The sequence below is a fragment of the Oncorhynchus tshawytscha genome, linkage group LG12, assembly GCF_018296145.1.
Source record: "Oncorhynchus tshawytscha isolate Ot180627B linkage group LG12, Otsh_v2.0, whole genome shotgun sequence".
Lineage (NCBI taxonomy): Eukaryota > Metazoa > Chordata > Actinopteri > Salmoniformes > Salmonidae > Oncorhynchus > Oncorhynchus tshawytscha.
In genome coordinates, this window is record NC_056440.1 from 62936330 (window position 1) to 62958656 (window position 22327).

General features: G+C 52.8%; 1 protein-coding gene across 1 annotated transcript in view; it reads right to left on the reverse strand.

Annotated features, from left to right (window-relative positions):
* LOC112264188 (immunoglobulin superfamily DCC subclass member 4) overlaps positions 1–22327 on the reverse strand; it is a 64971-nt gene that overhangs the window by 14617 nt on the left and 28027 nt on the right. The window contains exons 3-6 of the mRNA XM_042330877.1: positions 17863–18004; positions 4527–4660; positions 1421–1558; positions 473–625 (exon numbers count right to left, since the gene is read on the reverse strand). Of these exons, the coding sequence (XP_042186811.1) occupies positions 473–625; positions 1421–1558; positions 4527–4660; positions 17863–18004 (567 nt within the window). The remainder of the gene's footprint in view (positions 1–472; positions 626–1420; positions 1559–4526; positions 4661–17862; positions 18005–22327) is intronic.

The window sequence follows — 22327 nt, forward strand, 5'->3', positions numbered from 1 at the left end:
AGCTGTACGATCGAAGCCAAACATGCAAACCAGAGCTGTACGATCGAAGTCAAACATGCAAACCAGAGCTGTACGATCGAAGTCAAACATGCAAACCAGAGCTGTACGATCGAAGTCAAACATGCAAACCAGAGCTGTACGATCAAAGTCAAACATGCAAACCAGAGCTGTACGACCAAACCAGAGCTGCCAAACATGCAAACCAGAGCTGTACGATCGAAGTCAAACATGCAAACCAGAGCTGTACGACCGAAGCCAAACATGCAAACCAGAGCTGTACGATCGAAGCCAAACATGCAAACCAGAGCTGTACGACCGAAGCCAAACATGCAAACCAGAGCTGTACGACCGAAGTCAAACATGCAAACCACAGCTGTACGACCGAAGTCAAACATGCAAACCAGATCTTTAAGACCGAAGCCAAACATGCAATCTATACCCCATTCTCACACTCACACATTATTTTTCTTACCTGGCACGTGCAGTTCAGCTGCAGCTATGACAAACTCGCGGGTCTTGGGTTTGTTGGCACGGCAGACGTAGACCCCCGCATGGTAACGCCGTGTGTTGGGGATCACCAGGTTGGTTTCCAGGACAACCACGTCGGTGGCGATGGGCTTCCCGTCTGTGTCCAGGAGAAAGAGCAGAAAGGAACAGAGAAGAGACCAGGGATTTCAGAGAAAAAAATATCAGAAAAGACCAAACTAACGCAATTAAAAACTGTAGCTGCACACACACAACACTTGGCATTTCATGCTAGCTCAGTTTAGCGGTTGAATGCCAATCACAGAAAAGTATAATGAGCATATTCAGTCACTAGGTAGCACTGTGAGACCTCTGTGACGACTAGAGTTGTTTTGTCAGCAAAGGTAGAAATATGAAACACAATGAAGATATTACAGGAATAACACAGGAGCCTAGTACCAAAGTATGGACCAGCCTCTCGTTGTGACATTGGTAGTGAGCCTATTTGTATTGTATTTCTTATTTGACTAGGTAAGTCAATTAAGAACAAATTATTATTTAAAATGGCCTACCCCGGCCAAACCCAGACGACACTGGGCCAATTGTGCGCTGCCCTATGGGATCCCAATCACGGCCGGTTGTGATACAGCCTGGAATCGAACCAGGGTCTGTAGTGACGCCTCTAGCACTGATATTTTAAATGTTTTCCTTTAACAAGGCAAGTCAGTTAAGAACAAATTCTAATTTACAATGACGGCCTACCCCAGCCAAACCTGGACGATGCTGGGCCAATTGTGCACCGCCCTATGGGACTCCCAATCAAGGCCGGATATGATACAACCTGGAACCAGGTACTGTAGTGACGCCTCCTACACTGAGATGCAGTGCCTTAGACCGCTGCGCCACTCGGGAGCCCCTGTAGATGGACCGATGGGAGGGATTGAGAGAGTCTTACCCTGTCTGCTCCAGGACACCAGGGGTTTGGGCTGCCCCCCCTGGGCCATGCATTCCATCACCGCTGGACGCCCCTGCACCACCGTGGCATTCTGGGGAGGTGCCACGATCACTACCTCATTTTGGGCAGGGCCAGGACCTGTGCATGTAGACACAACACAGACACACACACAACCAACTAACCATCAATGTCTCATATCAGACAGCGTCATTCTAACACCACAAATGACCTACTAATGAACTCAGCACCACAACCCTGCCTAAACTATCTGATATAAGACAATGCTGGGGCCCTTGTCAGAAATGTACGACTTTCGACTTCAGTGCATTTAAGACAACTGGGAATGGTCATCCAGCTCGGAGGGTCAAGGCCAATTGGTGTTGTGACGTCGTCGCGGCAATGCCAAACGTCATCTAGCGACTTATAGCAACAAATCAAGGAGCCAATAGAGATTCTCACTGAAAAATCGTTGGCAACACTGTTTAGGACAGCAAGCAGCACTGTCAGGAAGAGGAGTGGAGGAGACAGAGCTAGCTACTAGCCTGGTTAAAACAGAATGAATGCAGCACAACCAGGCTAGCTAGCTGCCCCAATGGGCTTAAGAGAGGAGCAGAAGGCTCTATATTATGTATGGAGTCACTTATTGTAGAGACGGACTGATAGAGAGGAAACGAGGGGAAGATGGAGAGAGGAAGAGAGAGAAAAAGAGAGAAAGAGAGAGAGAGGGCATCTGAGGGAGAGGGGCGAGTCAGATAATGGAGGAGAGGCAGTGAGGGCCTAACTTAGAGCCTGGTGGTGTAATTCTGCCAAATTATATGACTAAATAAATCTCAATCGTTTTCTTGGAGGAATAGAAGTGTGCATTAGCAGAGCAGATGAGGCCCTTATTTTTAGTGGCTCTGTGTGAGAGGCTCTAGGGGTAATTATGGTAGGAAGGGAGGCCCATCACACTGCCTGTGCCGGGGCCTGCTCTGCCTGTCTCTCTGCTCAGAGCCTACATTATGATAATGAGCTCCAGCAGGGTTCCTGGGATACTGTAAGCACATTATTAATTAATCATTGAGCATTCATACAGCACTACTTGCTTATGCATGAGGGCTTTAAAAATGGGCCAGTCGAGTTCTCCCAGGATGTGCCTTGATAGGGTTTTGTGTAAGTTCTGTGCTCAGAGTGTGTGTGCCATGTGTATGCGTGCATGAGAGAGAGAACTGGACAAAAATATAAATGCAACATGTAAAGTGTTTGTGCCATGTTTCATGATCTGAAAATCCCTGACATTTTCCATACGCACAAATAGCTTATTTCTCTCAGATTTAGTGCATACATTTGTTTACATTCCTGTTAGTGAACATTTCTCCTTCGCCAAGATAAACAGCATGATCATTACAGAGGTGCACCTTGTGCTGTAGACAATAAAAGGCCGCTTTTAAATGTGCAGTTGTCACACAACTCAATGCCAGCCCTTTTCAAGTTTTGAGGGAGTGTGCAATTGGCATGCTGACTACACGAATGTCCACCAGAGCTGTTGCCAGATAATTTAATGTTCATTCTCTACCATAAGCCGCCTCCAACGTCGTTTTAGAGAATTTGCCAGTGTGTCCAAGCAGCCTCACAACCACAGACTTCGTGTAACCACGCTAGCCCAGGACCTCCACATCCGGCTTCTTCACCTGCATGATCGTCTGATGAGGGGTGCTGAGGAGTATTTCTGTCTGTAATCATTTCGTGGAGACAAACTCATTCTGCTGGCTGGGCCTGGCTTCCCAGTGGGTGGCTGAACCCCTGCCCAGTCATTTTAAAATCTATAGATTAGAGCCTAATGAATATCTTTCAATTGACTGTTTCCCTTGTATGAACTGTAACTCAGTAAAAATCTTTGAAATTGTTGCACGTTGCGTTGATATATTTGTTCGGTATGTAAAAGGTATAGACAATGTACAATTGAATAAGTGGAGGTGACGTGCTCAGCATCATTCTGTCAGGGAGAATGCATTTGTGTTCAGGCATTCTAAATCATAAACCTCTCCACAGTGAAGGCTAGCGATGTGATGGCATTAGATTTGCGTTTCATGTGACGCCTTTCTTCTATGACCTCCAGTTTTCTAAGGCAGCAGGGCTTTGTGTCACACCAAATACCTGCTACTGTAAGTTAGCATTAGTTCACACAGTCTGTTGGATATTGGGAAGTGGGAAAAAGCTGTAAAATGCTGTAATCTCGTCACCTGCTCAGGCTGTCTGTGAGAGTGGTGTGTGAAATATGTGACTGTGTGTTGTGTGGTGTTTGTGTACACATCCGTGCGTGTGTGTGGGAGAGAGAGAAGGTATACGCGTGTCAAGTAGCATCGAGGCATCAACATAATGCACAGTCGAATGAGTGAAGCTAGTGTCCTCACCATCAGTCTGCCATTCGCTTCTGTGCATTGTCTCTGTCACACACAGAGGCGTGCTTGCCTCTGTGTGTGTGTGTGTGCACATGCTGCAGAGAGGTGATTCATCTCTGTTTCCTTAGCTGTTCCACAGGGTGCAGGCATTACTACACAGTTCAGTCTTGTGTACAGGCAACAAGGTCAATAGTTATTAAAACTCAGACATGTTTCTGATGCTAGATGGTCTGTGTGTCTTTGCCTCTCTCTGTGTGTGTGTGTGTCTATGTCTCCCTCTGTGTGTGTGTGCAAACGCTCACATAGAAGCAGATCTAGACGTAGACCTTCCCCAGACACTGAAGTCTGACGGAGCCAATTAAAGGCCAGGATTTATCTCCATCAGAAATGCACCTTTTTCAGACGGGAAGAGACGTGGGTGTGGAGATGCTGCTTACAGCCTGCTGATATCAGACACGAGACCATAGGTCTGGAGCCGCCTCTGTGTCTTTACCTCTCTCATTCCAGCAGAGTTCCAGGAAATACATATCAGCAGGATGCCAACCACTAAATAGTCCATGTAAAGAACACATCCATGTAAAGAACACACACACACACAGAGACAGAGAGACAGAGAGACAGAGAGACAGAGAGACAGAGAGACAGAGAGAGAGAGAGAGAGAGAGAGAGAGAGAGAGAGAGAGAGAGAGAGAGAGAGAGAGAGAGAGAGAGAGAGACTAACATACCCGTAGTGACAGTGAGGATGGCATCTTGGCTGAAGCGTTTCCGGGCCGAGTTGGAGGCCACACAGCGGTACGCACCCCCATCCTCCTTAACTGTCCCCAAGATCTGGAGCACACCGTTAGGGAGAGAGATGAACCTGGAGACAGGGGGATGGAGAGAGAGAGGGAGAGGAAGGGTCAGAAGGAGAGAGAAAGAGTGTGTGGGTGGGGGAGAGAAAAGAGTGAGAGAGAGAGAGAGAGAGAGAGAGGGGATGGAAAGGAAGAGAGGAAGGGTCAGAAGGAGAGAGAAAGAGTGTGTGGGTGGGGGAGAGAAAAGAGCGAGAGAGAACTTGTGCTTAGCGAGATATAATAACTCTCCAACTGTGCACACGCTCATTACCACCATACAGGACTAGGTCTCCAGTGACGGCCATTAGCCGACACTCTCCTTATATCTAACAGCTATTTAGAATAACGCCGTCCAAAAATGTAGAATCTAAAAGAAAAGTAGACAAAAGAAAGGAAGAAGAGAGAAATGACTACTGCCTACCTAATGACAGAGAAGACGGAAACGGGAGGAAAAAGAAGAGACTAGATAGAAATATTTTGAAATCTTTACTGATAGATATAAGAGAACAAAGAGCTCTCAATCTAGGTCAGAGAGATTGCGCATTGAAAAATAGCATTTAGAAGCAGCCATGGCTGCTGGTTGTGCCGACTCTTGTCAATATTTATCTCTCTTTCACCCACCAGCTCCTCTTCCTCCCTCCCTCCCTCCCTTCTTCCCCCTCTGCTGCCATGGAAGACAGGTCAGGTTCCACACACACCCACCCCCACCCAATCCCATCTGGATGGTTCCTCCAAGCCTGAGGCCTGGACTTCCCACTATTCAACTCCTATTCCACAGCCTTTTAACTCTATGATGATGGACTAGTAATGCCCTGCCAGACAGAGAGCTCATCTGTGCAACAGAGAGACTGCACACAACACTGGTCTCTGGTCAGGGTCTCATCTCTACTGCTGCCCATTAGTACCACTTTGTGTCAGCACAACAACACCACAGCACTGTACAGCTTGGTTCAGCATTTGGTTCAGCATTGGCCTATGGGTCACACAGGGATAGACTGTTTTTGAGCCAGATGCCTCTAATAATGTCAGGCAGGCACAAATGTATAGCCAACAGCAGAGCTGAGGCAGAAACGTCAATAGCGTTAAGTGCTTGGGTAAATGAGCATGAGAGTGTGACAGTTTCTGGTGATTAGTGAGAGGGCGTGCGTGCTGCTCAGCTGTGAGAGTGGGACCGTTTTTGGTGACTAGTGAGAGGGCGGGCGTGCTGCTCAGCTGTGAGAGTGGGACCGTTTTTGGTGACTAGTGAGAGGGCGGGTGTGCTGCTCAGCTGTGAGAATGAGACCGTTTCTGGTGAATAGTGAGAGGGCGTGCGTGCTGCTCAGCTGTGAGAGTGGGACCGTTTTTGGTGACTAGTGAGAGGGCGGGTGTGCTGCTCAGCTGTGAGAATGAGACCGTTTCTGGTGAATAGTGAGAGGGCGTGCGTGCTGCTCAGCTGTGAGAGTGGGACCGTTTTTGGTGACTAGTGAGAGGGCGGGCGTGCTGCTCAGCTGTGAGAATGAGACCGTTTCTGGTGACTAGTGAGAGGGCGGGCGTGCTGCTCAGCTGTGAGAATGAGACCGTTTCTGGTGACTAGTGAGAGGGCGGGCGTGCTGCTCAGCTGTGAGAATGAGACCGTTTCTGGTGACTAGTGAGAGGGCGTGCACGCTGCTCAGCTGTGAGAATGAGACCGTTTCTGGTGAATAGTGAGAGGGCGTGCGTGCTGCTCAGCTGTGAGAGTGGGGCCGTTTCTGGTGACTAGTGAGAGGCGTGCACGCTGCTCAGCTGTGAGAGTGTGCATTTGAGTTTTCAGGCAGACAGGGAGGCTTTAAATCGGGGTTTCTGTCAGTAACTCTACATGATTCTCCGCTGTTCAGCCCCGGATGTCAATGCACGGGGTGTTGTTAGCACACTGGTCCCCCCTCCCTCTCCGCTCCTCTGATGTCCTTCTCCACTCTGTGTGTTGTAGGCACACTGGTCCCCCACCCCCCCCTCTCCGCTCCTCTGACGTCCTTCTCCACTCTGTGTGTTGTTAGCACACTGGTCCCCCCCGCCCCTCTCCGCTCCTCTGATGTCCTTCTCCACTCTGTGTGTTGTTAGCACACTGGTCCCCCCTCCGCTCCTCTGATGTCCTTCTCCACTCTGTGTGTTGTTAGCACACTGGTGTCCCCCCTCTCCGATCCTCTGATGTCCTTCTCCAGTCTGTGTGTTGTTAGCACACTGGTCCCCCCTCTCCACTCCTCTGATGGCCTTCTCCACTCTGTGTGTTGTTAGCACACTAGTCCCCCCCCTCCCTCTCCGCTCCTCTGATTCCCTCTGATGTCCTTCTCCACTCTGTGTGTTCTTAGCACACTGGTCCTCCCCCCTCCGCTCCTCTGATGTCCTTCTCCACTCTGTGTGTTGTTAGCACACTGGTCCCCCCCTCTCCGCTCCTCTGATGTCCTTCTCCACTCTGTGTGTTGTTAGCACAGTGGTCCCCCCCTCTCCGCTCCTGATGTCCTCTGATGTCCTTCTCCATGTCTCTGTGTGTTGTTAGCACACTGGTCCTCCCCCTCCCCCTCTCCGCTCCTCTGATTCCCTCTGATGTCCTTCTCCACTCTGAGTGTTGTTAGCACACTGGTCCTCCCCCCTCTCCGCTCCTCTGATGTCTTTCTCCACTCTGTGTGTTGCTAGCACACTGGTCCCCCCTTCTCCGCTCCTCTGATGTCCTTCTCCACTCTGTGTGTTGCTAGCACACTGGTCCTCCCCCTTCTCCGCTCCTCTGATGTCTTTCTCCACTCTGTGTGTTGCTAGCACACTGGTCCCCCCCTTCTCCGCTCCTCTTATGTCTTTCTCCACTCTGATGTCCCGCTCCTCTGATGTCTCCACTCTGTGTGTTGTTAGCACACTGGTCCCCCCTTCTCCGCTCCTCTGATGTCTTTCTCCACTCTGTGTGTTGCTAGCACACTGGTCCTCCCCCCCTCTCCGCTCCTCTGATGTCCTTCTCCACTCTGTGTGTTGTTAGCACACTGGTCCCCCCCTCTCCGCTCCTCTGATGTCCTTCTCCACTCTGTGTGTTGTTAGCACAGTGGTCCCCCCTCTCCGCTCCTCTGATGTCCTTCTCCACTCTGTGTGTTGTTAGCACACTGGTCCCCCCTCCCCCTCTCCGCTCCTCTGATTCCCTCTGATGTCCTTCTCCACTCTGTGTGTTGTTAGCACACTGGTCCTCCCCCCTCTCCGCTCCTCTGATGTCCTTCTCCACTCTGTGTGTTGTTAGCACACTGGTCCTTCCCCCTCTGCTCCTCTGATGTCCTTCTCCACTCTGTGTGTTGTTAGCACACTGGTCCCCCCCCTCTCCGCTCCTCTGATGTCCTTCTCCACTCTGTGTGTTGTTAGCACACTGGTCCCCCCCCTCTCCGCTCCTCTGATGTCCTTCTCCACTCTGTGTGTTGTTAGCACACTGGTCCCCCCCCCCTCCGCTCCTCTGATGTCCTTCTCCACTCTGTGTGTTGTTAGCACACTGGTGTCCCCCCCCTCTCCGATCCTCTGATGTCCTTCTCCAGTCTGTGTGTTGTTAGCACACTGGTCCCCCCTCTCCGCTCCTCTGATGTCCTTCTCCACTCTGTGTGTTGTTAGCACACTGGTCCCCCCCCTCTCCGCTCCTCTGATGTCCTTCTCCACTCTGTGTGTTGTTAGCACAGTGGTCCCCCCCCTCTCCGCTCCTCTGATGTCCTTCTCCACTCTGTGTGTTGTTAGCACACTGGTCCTCCCCCCTCTCCACTCCTCTGATGTCCTTCTCCACTCTGTGTGTTGTTAGCACACTGGTCCTCCCCCCTCCCCCTCTCCGCTCCTCTGATTCCCTCTGATGTCCTTCTCCACTCTGAGTGTTGTTAGCACACTGGTCCTCCCCCCTCTCCGCTCCTCTGATGTCTTTCTCCACTCTGTGTGTTGCTAGCACACTGGTCGTCCCCCTCTCCGCTCCTCTGATGTCTTCCTCCACTCTGTGTGTTGTTAGCACACTGGTCCCCCCCTCTCCGCTCCTCTGATGTCTTTCTCCACTCTGTGTGTTGCTAGCACACTGGTCCCCCCTTCTCCGCTCCTCTGATGTCCTTCTCCACTCTGTGTGTTGTTAGCACACTGGTCCCCCCCTTCCGCTCCTCTGATGTCCTTCTCCACTCTGTGTGTTGTTAGCACACTGGTCCCCCCTCTCCGCTCCTCTGATGTCTTTCTCCACTCTGTGTGTTGTTAGCACACTGGTCCCCCCCCTCTCCGCTCCTCTGATGTCTTTCTCCACTCTGTGTGTTGCTAGCACACTGGTCCTCCCCCCTCTCCGCTCCTCTGATGTCCTTCTCCACTCTGTGTGTTGTTAGCACACTGGTCCCCCCCTCCCCCTCTCCGCTCCTCTGATTCCCTCTGATGTCCTTCTCCACTCTGTGTGTTGTTAGCACACTGGTCCCCCCTCTCCGCTCCTCTGATGTCCTTCTCCACTCTGTGTGTTGCTAGCACACTGGTCCCCCTCTCCGCTCCTCTGATGTCTTTCTCCACTCTGTGTGTTGTTAGCACACTGGTCCCCCCTCTCCGCTCCTCTGATGTCCTTCTCCACTCTGTGTGTTGTTAGCACACTGGTCCCCCCCTTCTCCGCTCCTCTGATGTCCTTCTCCACTCTGTGTGTTGTTAGCACACTGGTCCCCCCCCTCTCCGCTCCTCTGATGTCTTTCTCCACTCTGTGTGTTGTTAGCACACTGGTCCCCCCCCTCTCCACTCCTCTGATGTCTTTCTCCACTCTGTGTGTTGTTAGCACACTGGTCCTCCCCCCCCCTCTCCGCTCCTCTGATGTCCTTCTCTCCACTCTGTGTGTTGTTAGCACACTGGTCCCCCCTCTCCGATCCTCTGATGTCCTTCTCCAGTCTGTGTGTTGTTAGCACACTGGTCCCCCCTCTCCGCTCCTCTGATGTCCTTCTCCACTCTGTGTGTTGTTAGCACACTGGTCCCCCCCCTCTCCGCTCCTCTGATGTCCTTCTCCACTCTGTGTGTTGTTAGCACACTGGTCCCCCCCCTCTCCGCTCCTCTGATGTCCTTCTCCACTCTGTGTGTTGTTAGCACACTGGTCCCCCCCCTCTCCGCTCCTCTGATGTCTTTCTCCACTCTGTGTGTTGTTAGCACACTGGTCCCCCCCTCTCCGCTCCTCTGATGTCCTTCTCCACTCTGTGTGTTGTTAGCACACTGGTCCCCCCTCTCCGCTCCTCTGATGTCCTTCTCCACTCTGTGTGTTGTTAGCACACTGGTCCCCCCCCCTCTCCGCTCCTCTGATGTCCTTCTCCACTCTGTGTGTTGTTAGCACAGTGGTCCCCCCCTCTCCGCTCCTCTGATGTCCTTCTCCACTCTGTGTGTTGTTAGCACACTGGTCCCCCCCCTCTCCGCTCCTCTGATGTCCTTCTCCACTCTGTGTGTTGTTAGCACACTGGTCCCCCCCCCCCCTCTCCGCTCCTCTGATTCCCTCTGATGTCCTTCTCCAGTCTGTGTGTTGTTAGCACAGTGGTCCCCCCCCCTCCGCTCCTCTGATGTCCTTCTCCACTCTGTGTGTTGTTAGCACACTGGTCCCCCCCCTCTCCGCTCCTCTGATGTCCTTCTCCACTCTGTGTGTTGTTAGCACACTGGTCCCCCCCCTCTCCGCTCCTCTGATGTCCTTCTCCACTCTGTGTGTTGTTAGCACACTGGTCCCCCCCTCTCCGCTCCTCTGATGTCTTTCTCCACTCTGTGTGTTGTTAGCACACTGGTCCCCCCCCTCTCCGCTCCTCTGATGTCCTTCTCCACTCTGTGTGTTGTTAGCACACTGGTCCCCCCCCTCTCCGCTCCTCTGATGTCCTTCTCCACTCTGTGTGTTGTTAGCACACTGGCCCCCCCCCCTCTCTCCATGATGTCCTTCTCCACTCTGTGTGTTGTTAGCACACTGGTCCCCCCCTCTCCGCTCCTCTGATGTCCTTCTCCACTCTGTGTGTTGTTAGCACACTGGTCCTCCCCCCCCCCTCCACTCCTCTGATGTCCTTCTCCACTCTGAGTGTTGTTAGCACACTGGTCCTCCCCCCTCTCCGCTCCTCTGATGTCTTTCTCCACTCTGTGTGTTGCTAGCACACTGGTCCCCCCCCTCTCCGCTCCTCTGATGTCTTCCTCCACTCTGTGTGTTGCTAGCACACTGGTCCTCCCCCCTCTCCGCTCCTCTGATGTCTTTCTCCACTCTGTGTGTTGCTAGCACACTGGTCCCCCCCCCTTCTCCGCTCCTCTGATGTCCTTCTCCACTCTGTGTGTTGTTAGCACACTGGTCCCCCCCCCTTCTCCGCTCCTCTGATGTCCTTCTCCACTCTGTGTGTTGCTAGCACACTGGTCCTCCCCCCTCTCCGCTCCTCTGATGTCTTTCTCCACTCTGTGTGTTGCTAGCACACTGGTCCTCCCCCTTCTCCGCTCCTCTGATGTCTTTCTCCACTCTGTGTGTTGCTAGCACACTGGTCCTCCCCCCTCTCCGCTCCTCTGATGTCCTTCTCCAGTCTGTGTGTTGTTAGCACAGTGGTCCCCCCCTCTCCGCTCCTCTGATGTCCTTCTCCACTCTGTGTGTTGTTAGCACACTGGTCCTTCCCCCTCTGCTCCTCTGATGTCCTTCTCCACTCTGTGTGTTGTTAGCACACTGGTCCCCCCCTCTCCGCTCCTCTGATGTCCTTCTCCACTCTGTGTGTTGTTAGCACACTGGTCCCCCCCCTCTCCGCTCCTCTGATGTCCTTCTCCAGTCTGTGTGTTGTTAGCACACTGGTCCCCCCCTCTCCGCTCCTCTGATGTCCTTCTCCACTCTGTGTGTTGTTAGCACACTGGTCCCCCCCCTCTCCGCTCCTCTGATGTCCTTCTCCACTCTGTGTGTTGTTAGCACAGTGGTCCCCCCCCTCTCCGCTCTCCTCTGATGTCCTTCTCCACTCTGTGTGTTGTTAGCACACTGGTCCTCCCCCCTCTCCACTCCTCTGATGTCCTTCTCCACTCTGTGTGTTGTTAGCACACTGGTCCTCCCCCTCCCCCCTCTCCGCTCCTCTGATTCCCTCTGATGTCCTTCTCCACTCTGTGTGTTGTTAGCACACTGGTCCTCCCCCCCTCTCCGCTCCTCTGATGTCTTTCTCCACTCTGTGTGTTGCTAGCACACTGGTCCCCCCCCCTCCCTCCTCTGATGTCTTCCTCCACTCTGTGTGTTGCTAGCACACTGGTCCTCCCCCTCTCCGCTCCTCTGATGTCTTTCTCCACTCTGTGTGTTGCTAGCACACTGGTCCCCCCCCTTCTCTGCTCCTCTGATGTCCTTCTCCACTCTGTGTGTTGTTAGCACACTGGTCCCCCCCCTCTCTCCGCTCCTCTGATGTCCTTCTCCACTCTGTGTGTTGCTAGCACACTGGTCCTCCCCCCTCCCCCTCTCCGCTCCTCTGATGTCCTTCTCCACTCTGTGTGTTGTTAGCACACTGGTCCCCCCTCTCTCCGCTCCTCTGATGTCTTTCTCCACTCTGTGTGTTGTTAGCACACTGGTCCCCCCCTCTCCGCTCCTCTGATGTCCTTCTCCACTCTGTGTGTTGTTAGCACACTGGTCCCCCCCCTCTCCGCTCCTCTGATGTCTTTCTCCACTCTGTTTGTTGCTAGCACACTGGTCCCCCCCCTTCTCCGCTCCTCTGATGTCCTTCTCCACTCTGTGTGTTGTTAGCACACTGGTCCCCCCTCTCCGCTCCTCTGATGTCCTTCTCCACTCTGTGTGTTGTTAGCACACTGGTCCCCCCCCTCTCCGCTCCTCTGATGTCCTTCTCCACTCTGTGTGTTGTTAGCACAGTGGTCCCCCCCCTCTCCGCTCCTCTGATGTCCTTCTCCACTCTGTGTGTTGTTAGCACACTGGTCCTCCCCCCTCTCCGCTCCTCTGATGTCCTTCTCCACTCTGTGTGTTGTTAGCACACTGGTCCTCCCCCCTCTCCGCTCCTCTGATGTCTTTCTCCACTCTGTGTGTTGCTAGCACACTGGTCCCCCCCCTCCCGCTCCTCTGATGTCTTCTCCACTCTGTGTGTTGCTAGCACACTGGTCCTCCCCCCTCTCCGCTCCTCTGATGTCTTTCTCCACTCTGTGTGTTGCTAGCACACTGGTCCCCCCTTCTCCGCTCCTCTGATGTCCTTCTCCACTCTGTGTGTTGTTAGCACACTGGTCCCCCCTTCTCCGCTCCTCTGATGTCCTTCTCCACTCTGTGTGTTGCTAGCACACTGGTCCCCCCCCCTCTCCGCTCCTCTGATGTCTTTCTCCACTCTGTGTGTTGTTAGCACACTGGTCCTCCCCCCTCTCCGCTCCTCTGATGTCTTTCTCCACTCTGTGTGTTGTTAGCACACTGGTCCCCCCCTCTCCGCTCCTCTGATGTCCTTCTCCAGTCTGTGTGTTGTTAGCACAGTGGTCCCCCCTCTCCGCTCCTCTGATGTCCTTCTCCACTCTGTGTGTTGTTAGCACACTGGTCCTTCCCCCCTCTGCTCCTCTGATGTCCTTCTCCACTCTGTGTGTTGTTAGCACACTGGTCCCCCCCCTCTCCGCTCCTCTGATGTCCTTCTCCACTCTGTGTGTTGTTAGCACACTGGTCCCCCCCCCTCCGCTCCTCTGATGTCCTTCTCCAGTCTGTGTGTTGTTAGCACACTGGTCCCCCCTCTCCGCTCCTCTGATGTCCTTCTCCACTCTGTGTGTTGTTAGCACACTGGTCCCCCCCTCTCCGCTCCTCTGATGTCCTTCTCCACTCTGTGTGTTGTTAGCACAGTGGTCCCCCCCCCCCCCGCTCCTCTGATGTCCTTCTCCACTCTGTGTGTTGTTAGCACACTGGTCCTCCCCCCTCTCCTCCTCTGATGTCCTTCTCCACTCTGTGTGTTGTTAGCACACTGGTCCTCCCCCTCCCCCTCTCCGCTCCTCTGATTCCCTCTGATGTCCTTCTCCACTCTGTGTGTTGTTAGCACACTGGTCCTCCCCCTCTCCGCTCCTCTGATGTCTTTCTCCACTCTGTGTGTTGCTAGCACACTGGTCCCCCCCTCTCCGCTCCTCTGATGTCTTCCTCCACTCTGTGTGTTGCTAGCACACTGGTCCTCCCCCCTCTCCGCTCCTCTGATGTCTTTCTCCACTCTGTGTGTCGCTAGCACACTGGTCCCCCCCCTTCTCTGCTCCTCTGATGTCCTTCTCCACTCTGTGTGTTGTTAGCACACTGGTCCCCCCCCTTCTCCGCTCCTCTGATGTCCTTCTCCACTCTGTGTGTTGCTAGCACACTGGTCCCCCCCCTCTCCGCTCCTCTGATGTCCTTCTCCACTCTGTGTGTTGTTAGCACACTGGTCCCCCCTCTCCGCTCCTCTGATGTCTTTCTCCACTCTGTGTGTTGTTAGCACAGTGGTCCCCCCCCTCTCCGCTCCTCTGATGTCCTTCTCCACTCTGTGTGTTGTTAGCACACTGGTCCCCCCCCCCCCCCTCTCCTCTCCTCTGATTCCCTCTGATGTCCTTCTCCACTCTGTGTGTTGCTAGCACACTGGTCCCCCCTCTCCGCTCCTCTGATGTCCTTCTCCACTCTGTGTGTTGTTAGCACAGTGGTCCCCCCCCTCTCCGCTCCTCTGATGACCTTCTCCACTCTGTGTGTTGTTAGCACACTGGTGTCCCCCCCCTCCGATCCTCTGATGTCCTTCTCCAGTCTGTGTGTTGTTAGCACACTGGTCCCCCCCTCCCCCTCTCCGCTCCTCTGATGTCCTTCTCCACTCTGTGTGTTGTTAGCACACTGGTCCCCCCTCTCCGCTCCTCTGATGTCCTTCTCCACTCTGTGTGTTGTTAGCACAGTGGTCCCCCCCTCTCCGCTCCTCTGATGTCCTTCTCCACTCTGTGTGTTGTTAGCACACTGGTCCCCCCTCCCCCTCTCCTCTCCTCTGATTCCCTCTGATGTCCTTCTCCACTCTGTGTGTTGTTAGCACACTGGTCCCCCCCTCTCCGCTCCTCTGATGTCTTTCTCCACTCTGTGTGTTGTTAGCACACTGGTCCTCCCCCCTCTCCGCTCCTCTGATGTCCTTCTCCACTCTGTGTGTTGTTAGCACACTGGTCCTCCCCCTCTCCGCTCCTCTGATGTCCTTCTCCACTCTGTGTGTTGTTAGCACACTGGTCCTCCCCCCTCTCCGCTCCTCTGATGTCCTTCTCCACTCTGTGTGTTGTTAGCACACTGGTCCCCCCTCTCCGCTCCTCTGATGTCCTTCTCCACTCTGTGTGTTGTTAGCACACTGGTCCCCCCCCCCTCCCGCTCCTCTGATGTCCTTCTCCACTCTGTGTGTTGTTAGCACACTGGTCCCCCCCTTCCCTCCTCTGATGTCCTTCTCCACTCTGTGTGTTGTTAGCACACTGGTCCTCCCCCCTCTCCGCTCCTCTGATGTCCTTCTCCACTCTGTGTGTTGTTAGCACACTGGTCCCCCCCCCTCCGCTCCTCTGATGTCCTTCTCCACTCTGTGTGTTGCTAGCACACTGGTCCCCCCTCTCCGATCCTCTGATGTCCTTCTCCACTCTGTGTGTTGCCACACTGGTCCCCCCTCTCCGCTCCTCTGATGTCCTTCTCCACTCTGTGTGTTGTTAGCACACTGGTGTCCCCCCCTCTCCGATCCTCTGATGTCCTTCTCCAGTCTGTGTGTTGTTAGCACACTGGTCCCCCCCCTCTCCGCTCCTCTGATGTCCTTCTCCACTCTGTGTGTTGCTAGCACACTGGTCCTCCCCCCTCTCTGCTCCTCTGATGTCCTTCTCCACTCTGTGTGTTGCTAGCACACTGGTCCCCCCCCTCTCCGATCCTCTGATGTCCTTCTCCACTCTGTGTGTTGCTAGCACACTGGTCCCCCCCCCTCTCCGCTCCTCTGATGTCCTTCTCCACTCTGTGTGTTGTTAGCACACTGGTGTCCCCCCCCTCTCCGATCCTCTGATGTCCTTCTCCAGTCTGTGTGTTGTTAGCACACTGGTCCCCCCCCTCTCCGCTCCTCTGATGTCCTTCTCCACTCTGTGTGTTGCTAGCACACTGGTCCCCCCCCCTCTCCGCTCCTCTGATGTCCTTCTCCACTCTGTGTGTTGCTAGCACACTGGTCCCCCCCCCTCCCTCTCCGCTCCTCTGATGTCTTTCTCCACTCTGTGTGTTGTTAGCACACTGGTCCTCCCCCCTCTCCGCTCCTCTGATGTCCTTCTCCACTCTGTGTGTTGTTAGCACACTGGTCCTCCCCCCTCTCCGCTCCTCTGATGTCCTTCTCCACTCTGTGTGTTGTTAGCACACTGGTGTCCCCCCCTCTCCGATCCTCTGATGTCCTTCTCCACTCTGTGTGTTGTTGTAGCACACTGGTCCCCCCTCTCCGCTCCTCTGATGTCCTTCTCCACTCTGTGTGTTGTTAGCACACTGGTCCTCCCCCCTCTCCGCTCCTCTGATGTCCTTCTCCACTCTGTGTGTTGTTAGCACACTGGTCCTCCCCCTCTCCGCTCCTCTGATGTCCTTCTCCACTCTGTGTGTTGTTAGCACACTGGTGTCCCCCCCCCTCTCCGATCCTCTGATGTCCTTCTCCACTCTGTGTGTTGTTAGCACACTGGTCCCCCCCCTCTCCGCTCCTCTGATGTCCTTCTCCACTCTGTGTGTTGTTAGCACACTGGTCCTCCCCCTCTCCGCTCCTCTGATGTCCTTCTCCACTGTGTGTTGTTAGCACACTGGTCCCCCCTCTCCGCTCCTCTGATGACCTTCTCCACTCTGTGTGTTGTTATCACACTGGTGTCCCCCCTCCGATCCTCTGATGTCCTTCTCCAGTCTGTGTGTTGTTAGCACAGTGGTCCCCCCCTCTCCGCTCCTCTGATGTCCTTCTCCACTCTGTGTGTTGTTAGCACACTGGTCCTCCCCCCTTCCCCCTCTCCGCTCCTCTGATTCCCTCTGATGTCCTTCTCCACTCTGTGTGTTGTTATTCCCCCCCCTCTGATGTCCTTCTCCACTCTGTGTGTTGTTAGCACACTGGTCCCCCCCTCTCCGCTCCTCTGATGTCCTTCTCCACTCTGTGTGGTCAAGAGTGGTCAGCAGCAAGGGTTCTCGGAAGTTCTAATAACACTAGTCAGTTTAACCAGTTTAACCAATGAAGAAAAGCTGCACTTTCCTGGCCATTCAACATGAGACACACATCTAAATAAGTAGTAATGTGAACAGCCATATGTGGGCCATGGCCTTTGAAGGGCAAACATATACAGGCCGTCAACTCAGCGCATGATCACTCCGAGGCAAGCCATGAACAGTAATTCACTGTATATTGTATTAGTGTTTGTGTGTGATATGCATCTAAATCAATAACAAACAGCTGCCGGTCTTTCTATGATTGATAAGGACAGAGCAGGTGGGGAAAAAGTGCAATATCAATTTTAAAAAAGGGCCAAATCTCTCAAATGAGCGAGGAAAGGCCAGGGAGGAGGAGCGAGGAAAGGCCAGGGAGGAGGAGCGAGGAAAGGCCAGGGAGGAGGAGCGAGGAAAGGCCAGGGAGGAGGAGCGAGGAAAGGCCAGGGAGAAGGAAGGAGGAAAGGCCAGGGAGAAGGAAGGAGGAAAGGCCAGGGAGAAGGAAGGAGGAAAGGCCAGGGAGAAGGAAGGAGGAAAGGCCAGGGAGAAGGAAGGAGGAAAGGCCAGGGAGGAGAAAGGAGGAAAGGCCAGGGAGGAGAAGGGAGGAGAAGCCAGGGACGAGGAGGGAAGGAACGGAGTCATGTGCAGTAGATTATGGTCATCTTTCCACCCAATTTGATTCAAAGCACATCAGTTCCCAGGCCCTGGACTGGCTGATGCCTGTAGCCATGTGAAAGGGAGATGCAGGAGGGTATTTGGGAGTAGAACAAACAGAAGAGAGAAAGTGACCAGGCTGCACTTTGTGGCCCTGACCGTCAGCCTCTGGCTGACAGAGAGGAAACCAACAGATCTGTGTCCATCCCTTATCTCTGAACTCTGCACTACTGAAAAAGACCAAAATGTACTCATTTATTTAACTTCCTACCAAATTCTCAGGATATTCCCTGACTGCCATTATGCAATGAAGTAGAATGGTGGAGGAGGGAGCACAGCTCTCACATGATCAGTGGCAGCATGGACCTTAGAACAGATCCAGTCTCCACTGTCTGGCTGGAGCTCTCTCAGGGGACAGCATTGGGACCAAGTAGAACAGACAATCACTTACTGCCAGGCTCTACTGGAGTGCATCACCGTGTGTGTGTGTGTGTATGTGTGTCTCACCTAAGCTGGCTGGGGATGGGTTCCTGGTCCTTCTCCCAGGTTATCCTTGGCGTGGGCACTCCGTCTATCTGGCACTCAAAGCGGGAAGCACCCCCCACGGGCACCACCTGGGCCTCTGGGTCCTGATGGAAACGAGACAGCGCTGGGAGTGAGGGAGAAAGAGAGAGAAAGAGACAGGGAGAGAGATGCAGTCAGCTAGTCCGTAGCCCACACGTAATAACTGTAGTTAACAGCAGGGGGCAGCAGTGAGTCCTGGAGCTGAGTCTTAAATGGCTGAGAGGGCCCCTGACCTCAGGCCAGACTGAGTTGGGGCATTATGGGGGGACACAAGAGCTCGGACTACCTCACCAATCAGCTTCAGGGTTGCAAGCTGTTCTGTCCAGCCTGCAGTCCTAAAGAACTGGACATACATATCCAAGATTACCTTCAAATTGTATTCTCACCAAACCGCTGTGACAGACTAGACATAAAGCCATACATAAAGCACTTGAGGAAAAAGTCACATCCTTACATCCTGAAGTTGTTCCTAATTTCTCAATTGGACTGTAAAAGGCCCAGACATGCACTTAATAATAAACATTTAACTGATTTAAAAATGTGACGCATTAGCCATGCTTCATAACACATGTAAGGGCTAATCCTACCTAGCGACCAAACATAAATCTATCACAACTACTTCTGAGAAGATTCTCACATGGCAAAGTTCTTCAGAAAGCCACATATTATTAGCTGACTAACAGCACAAATAAGCTCAGCACCTGTCATGCCCCCCCCCACACACACACAAAGCCCAAATGGAGCAAAGTTTCTCAATGAGCACACAGAGCAGAGCTCCACAGAGCAGCTAGATAGATAACAGGTCATCCAATACTGTAAAGTAAGCTAGCACTTGTAACTGTTGTGGCCAACTGAGCTAATGATTAACTTACTGAGTGAATGGACCAGATGAAATAGATTACTGTATCTACTAAATCTGTTAGCATGTCTTGTGCTCTATATGAGTTCAATCCATAGCACGTTTATCTTTAGTTTCTCCCTTCTCTGTCTGTTCCTGTTCTCTCTATGCCCCCCTGTCTTTCTCTCTCCTGTCCTCCTCTCTCTCCCTCTTTCTGTCTCTGCCCCCTCAGTGATCAGATTGCAACTTTCTTCCCCTCCCCTTGTACCCTCCGACCACAACACATGGCTTCCCGTCTGTCGGCATGTCCACCAACTCCTCTCCTCCCCTCCTCCTCCACTACCGCAATGTTCCTCTTTCTCCCCCCTCCCCGTCTTTAACTGACTCGCTCGCTTTTTGGACAAAGTCACATGAAGGGAGCATTCAGAACAGCCATGCACATAAAACATGTTTAGAGTATTAAAGACAAAGGACTGTCACTCATTTCTCTCATGTGATCTTGTTCTGCCTCCTAATTGGTGGTGGTAAAGTCATGAGACAGACAGAAAGACAGACAGACATGGGCCTCTCTCTGCTCAATGTCAGTGTGCTCGTTGAGGCCCATTGCATGCAGGCCCCTGGCCTTGCCTGTCTCCAGCAGCCCATCCATCTCACAGCAGTAGCAGTCTACAGCACATTACATTTACCAGCTCCCTCCACAGACACCTTCTGAAGGACACACTTATTAGTCTCTCTCAGAACAGCCTCTGACTTCACCATCTCAAACTCCTCAGTCACCTCCCACCCAAATCTCCCACCTTCTCTTCAACCCCAACGTATCCTCCCCTACTACTTCCTTCTCTTTTCACCAATCCTCAGCCACCTCCCTCCCTTCATCCATCTTAATGTCCCCAGTCACCTTCTTCCCTCCATCCCTCTCATTCTTCACCTCCCTCCCTCATTGTCCCCTTGTTCCCCCCCCAAACAAGGCATCCTCATAAATAGGCATGTGACAGCTGACAAAAGGAGAGGATACAGTCCCATTCTACACAAAGCTAATGACTGAATAAAGACTGCCACTTTTACAGAGGATAATGAAAGCAGCTCTACGGGAGAGTGAGTGGAGAGGGGGGGATAAGCCGGATCTCTTGCTACCTTCTCTCTCTTTTACCTTCCCTCCCTCTCTGTCCCACTTCATCCCTCTCTTGCTCTCCCCCTTTCCCCTTCTCTGTCCTCAGCCCACCAATGTGGAGCCTACCGGGTTCCCAGGACACCACCGGTGTGGAGCCTACCGGGTTCCCAGGACACCACCGGTGTGGAGCCTACCGGGTTCCCAGGACACCACCGGTGTGGAGCCTACCGGGTTCCCAGGACACCACCGGTGTGGAGCCTACCGGGTTCCCAGGACACCACCGGTGTGGAGCCTACCGGGTTCCCAGGACACCACCGGTGTGGAGCCTACCGGTTCCCAGGACACCACCAGTGTGGAGCCTACCGGTTCCCAGGACACCACCGGTGTGGATAGGTAGAATGGCGTCGACAGAGATGGTCGCCTCGCTTCAGGTCCTTAGGAAACTATGGAGTAATTCGTTTTTTTTAATGTATTATTACTTACATTGTTAGCCCAGAAAATCTCAAGTGTTATTACATACAGCCAGGAAGAACTATTGGATATAAAAGCGATGTCAACTTACCAACATTACGACCAGGAATACGACTTTCCCGAAGCGGATTCTTTGTTCAGACCTCCACCCTGGACATGGGATCTAATCCCAGAGGCCGACCCAAAACAACACGGTCGCCGCAGGAGAGACAGACAAGGCAGCCTACTGGTCAGACTTAGAAGGCGAGCACAACATCCTGGGGATTTTAACAAAACTAATCTGAGAACAAGGCTTCCTAAATTCTATCAGCATATCGAATGCGCGACACGAGCTGGTAGCATTCTGGACCATTGTTACTCTAACTTCCGCGATGCATACAAAGCCCTCCCCCGCCCTGCCTCCGGAAAATCTGACCATGACTCCATTTAGTTTCTCCCAGCTTATAGACAGAAACTAAAACAGGAAATGCCCGTGCTCAGGTCTATCCAACGCTGGTCTGACCAATCTGATTCCACGCTTCACGATTGCTTCGATCACGTGGACTGGGAAATGTTCCGGGTAGCCTCGAACAACAACATAGACGTATATGCTGACTAGGTGAGCAAGTCTATTAGCAAGTGCATCGGTGATGTTGTACCCACTGTGACTATTAAAAACCTTCCCTAACCAGAAACTGTGGATTGATGGCAGCATTTTCGCAGGACTGAAAATGCAAACCACAGCTTTTAATCATAGCAAGGCGACTGAAAACATGACCAAATACAAAGTCTAGCTATTCCCCCCACAAAGCAATAAAACAAGCAAAAAAGTGTCAGTATTGAGACAAAGTAGAGTTGCAATTCAACGGCTCAGATGCGAGACGTATGTGGCAGGGTCTACAGTCAATCATGGATTACAAAAAGAAAACCAGCCCCGTCGCGGACATCAATGTCTTGCTCCCAGACAAATTAAACTTATTTGCTCGCATTGAGGACAATACAATGCCACTGACACGGCCCGCTACCAAAGCTTGTGGGCTCTCCTTCACCGTGGCAAACGTGAGTAAAACCTTCGCAAGGCTGCCGGCACAGACGGCATCCCCAGCCGCATCCTCCGAACATGCGCAGGCCAGCCGGCTGGTGTGTTTAGGGACATATTCAATCAATCCCTATCCCAGTCTGCTGTGCCCACATGCTTCAAGATGGCCAAAATTGTTCCTGTACACAAGAAAACTAAGGTAATTGAGCTAAATGACGATCACCCCGTAGCACTCACTTCAGTCATCATGAAGTGCTTTGAGAGACTAGTAAAGGATCATATCACCTCCACCATAACTGATACCTTAGACCCACTCCAATTTGCTTACCGCCCCAATAGGTCCACAGACAACACAATCGCCATCACACTGCACACTGCCCTATCCCATCTGGACAAGAGGAATACCTACGTAAGAATGCTGTTCATTGACTACAGCTCAGCATTTAACACCATAGCACCCTCCAAACTTGTCATTAAACTCGAGACCCTGGGTCTCAATCACGTCCTGGACTTTGACGGGCCGCGCCCCAGGTGGTGAGGGTAGGAAACAACACCTCCACCCTTCTGATCCTCAACACAGGGGCCCCACAAGGGTGCATTCTCAGCCCTCTCCTGTACTCCCTGTTCACCCATGACTGCGTGGCCATGCACTCTTCCAACTCAATCATCAAGTTTGCAGACAACACTACAGTGGTAGGCTTGATTACCAACAACAACGAGATGGTCTAAAAGGAGGAGGTGAGGGCCCTCGGAGTGTGGTGTCAGGAAAATAACCTCTCACTCAACGGAACTGAACAAAGGAGATGATCGTGGACTTAGGAAACAGCAGAGGGAGCATCCCCCCATCCACATTGACAGGACAGTAGTGGAGTGTCTACATCTATCTTCTCTACGGCCTTCTCTCTGCTCTCTGCATGATGAATCATCAATGCTCAGGGACAGACAGTCCATCTCAGTATGGAGCACACTT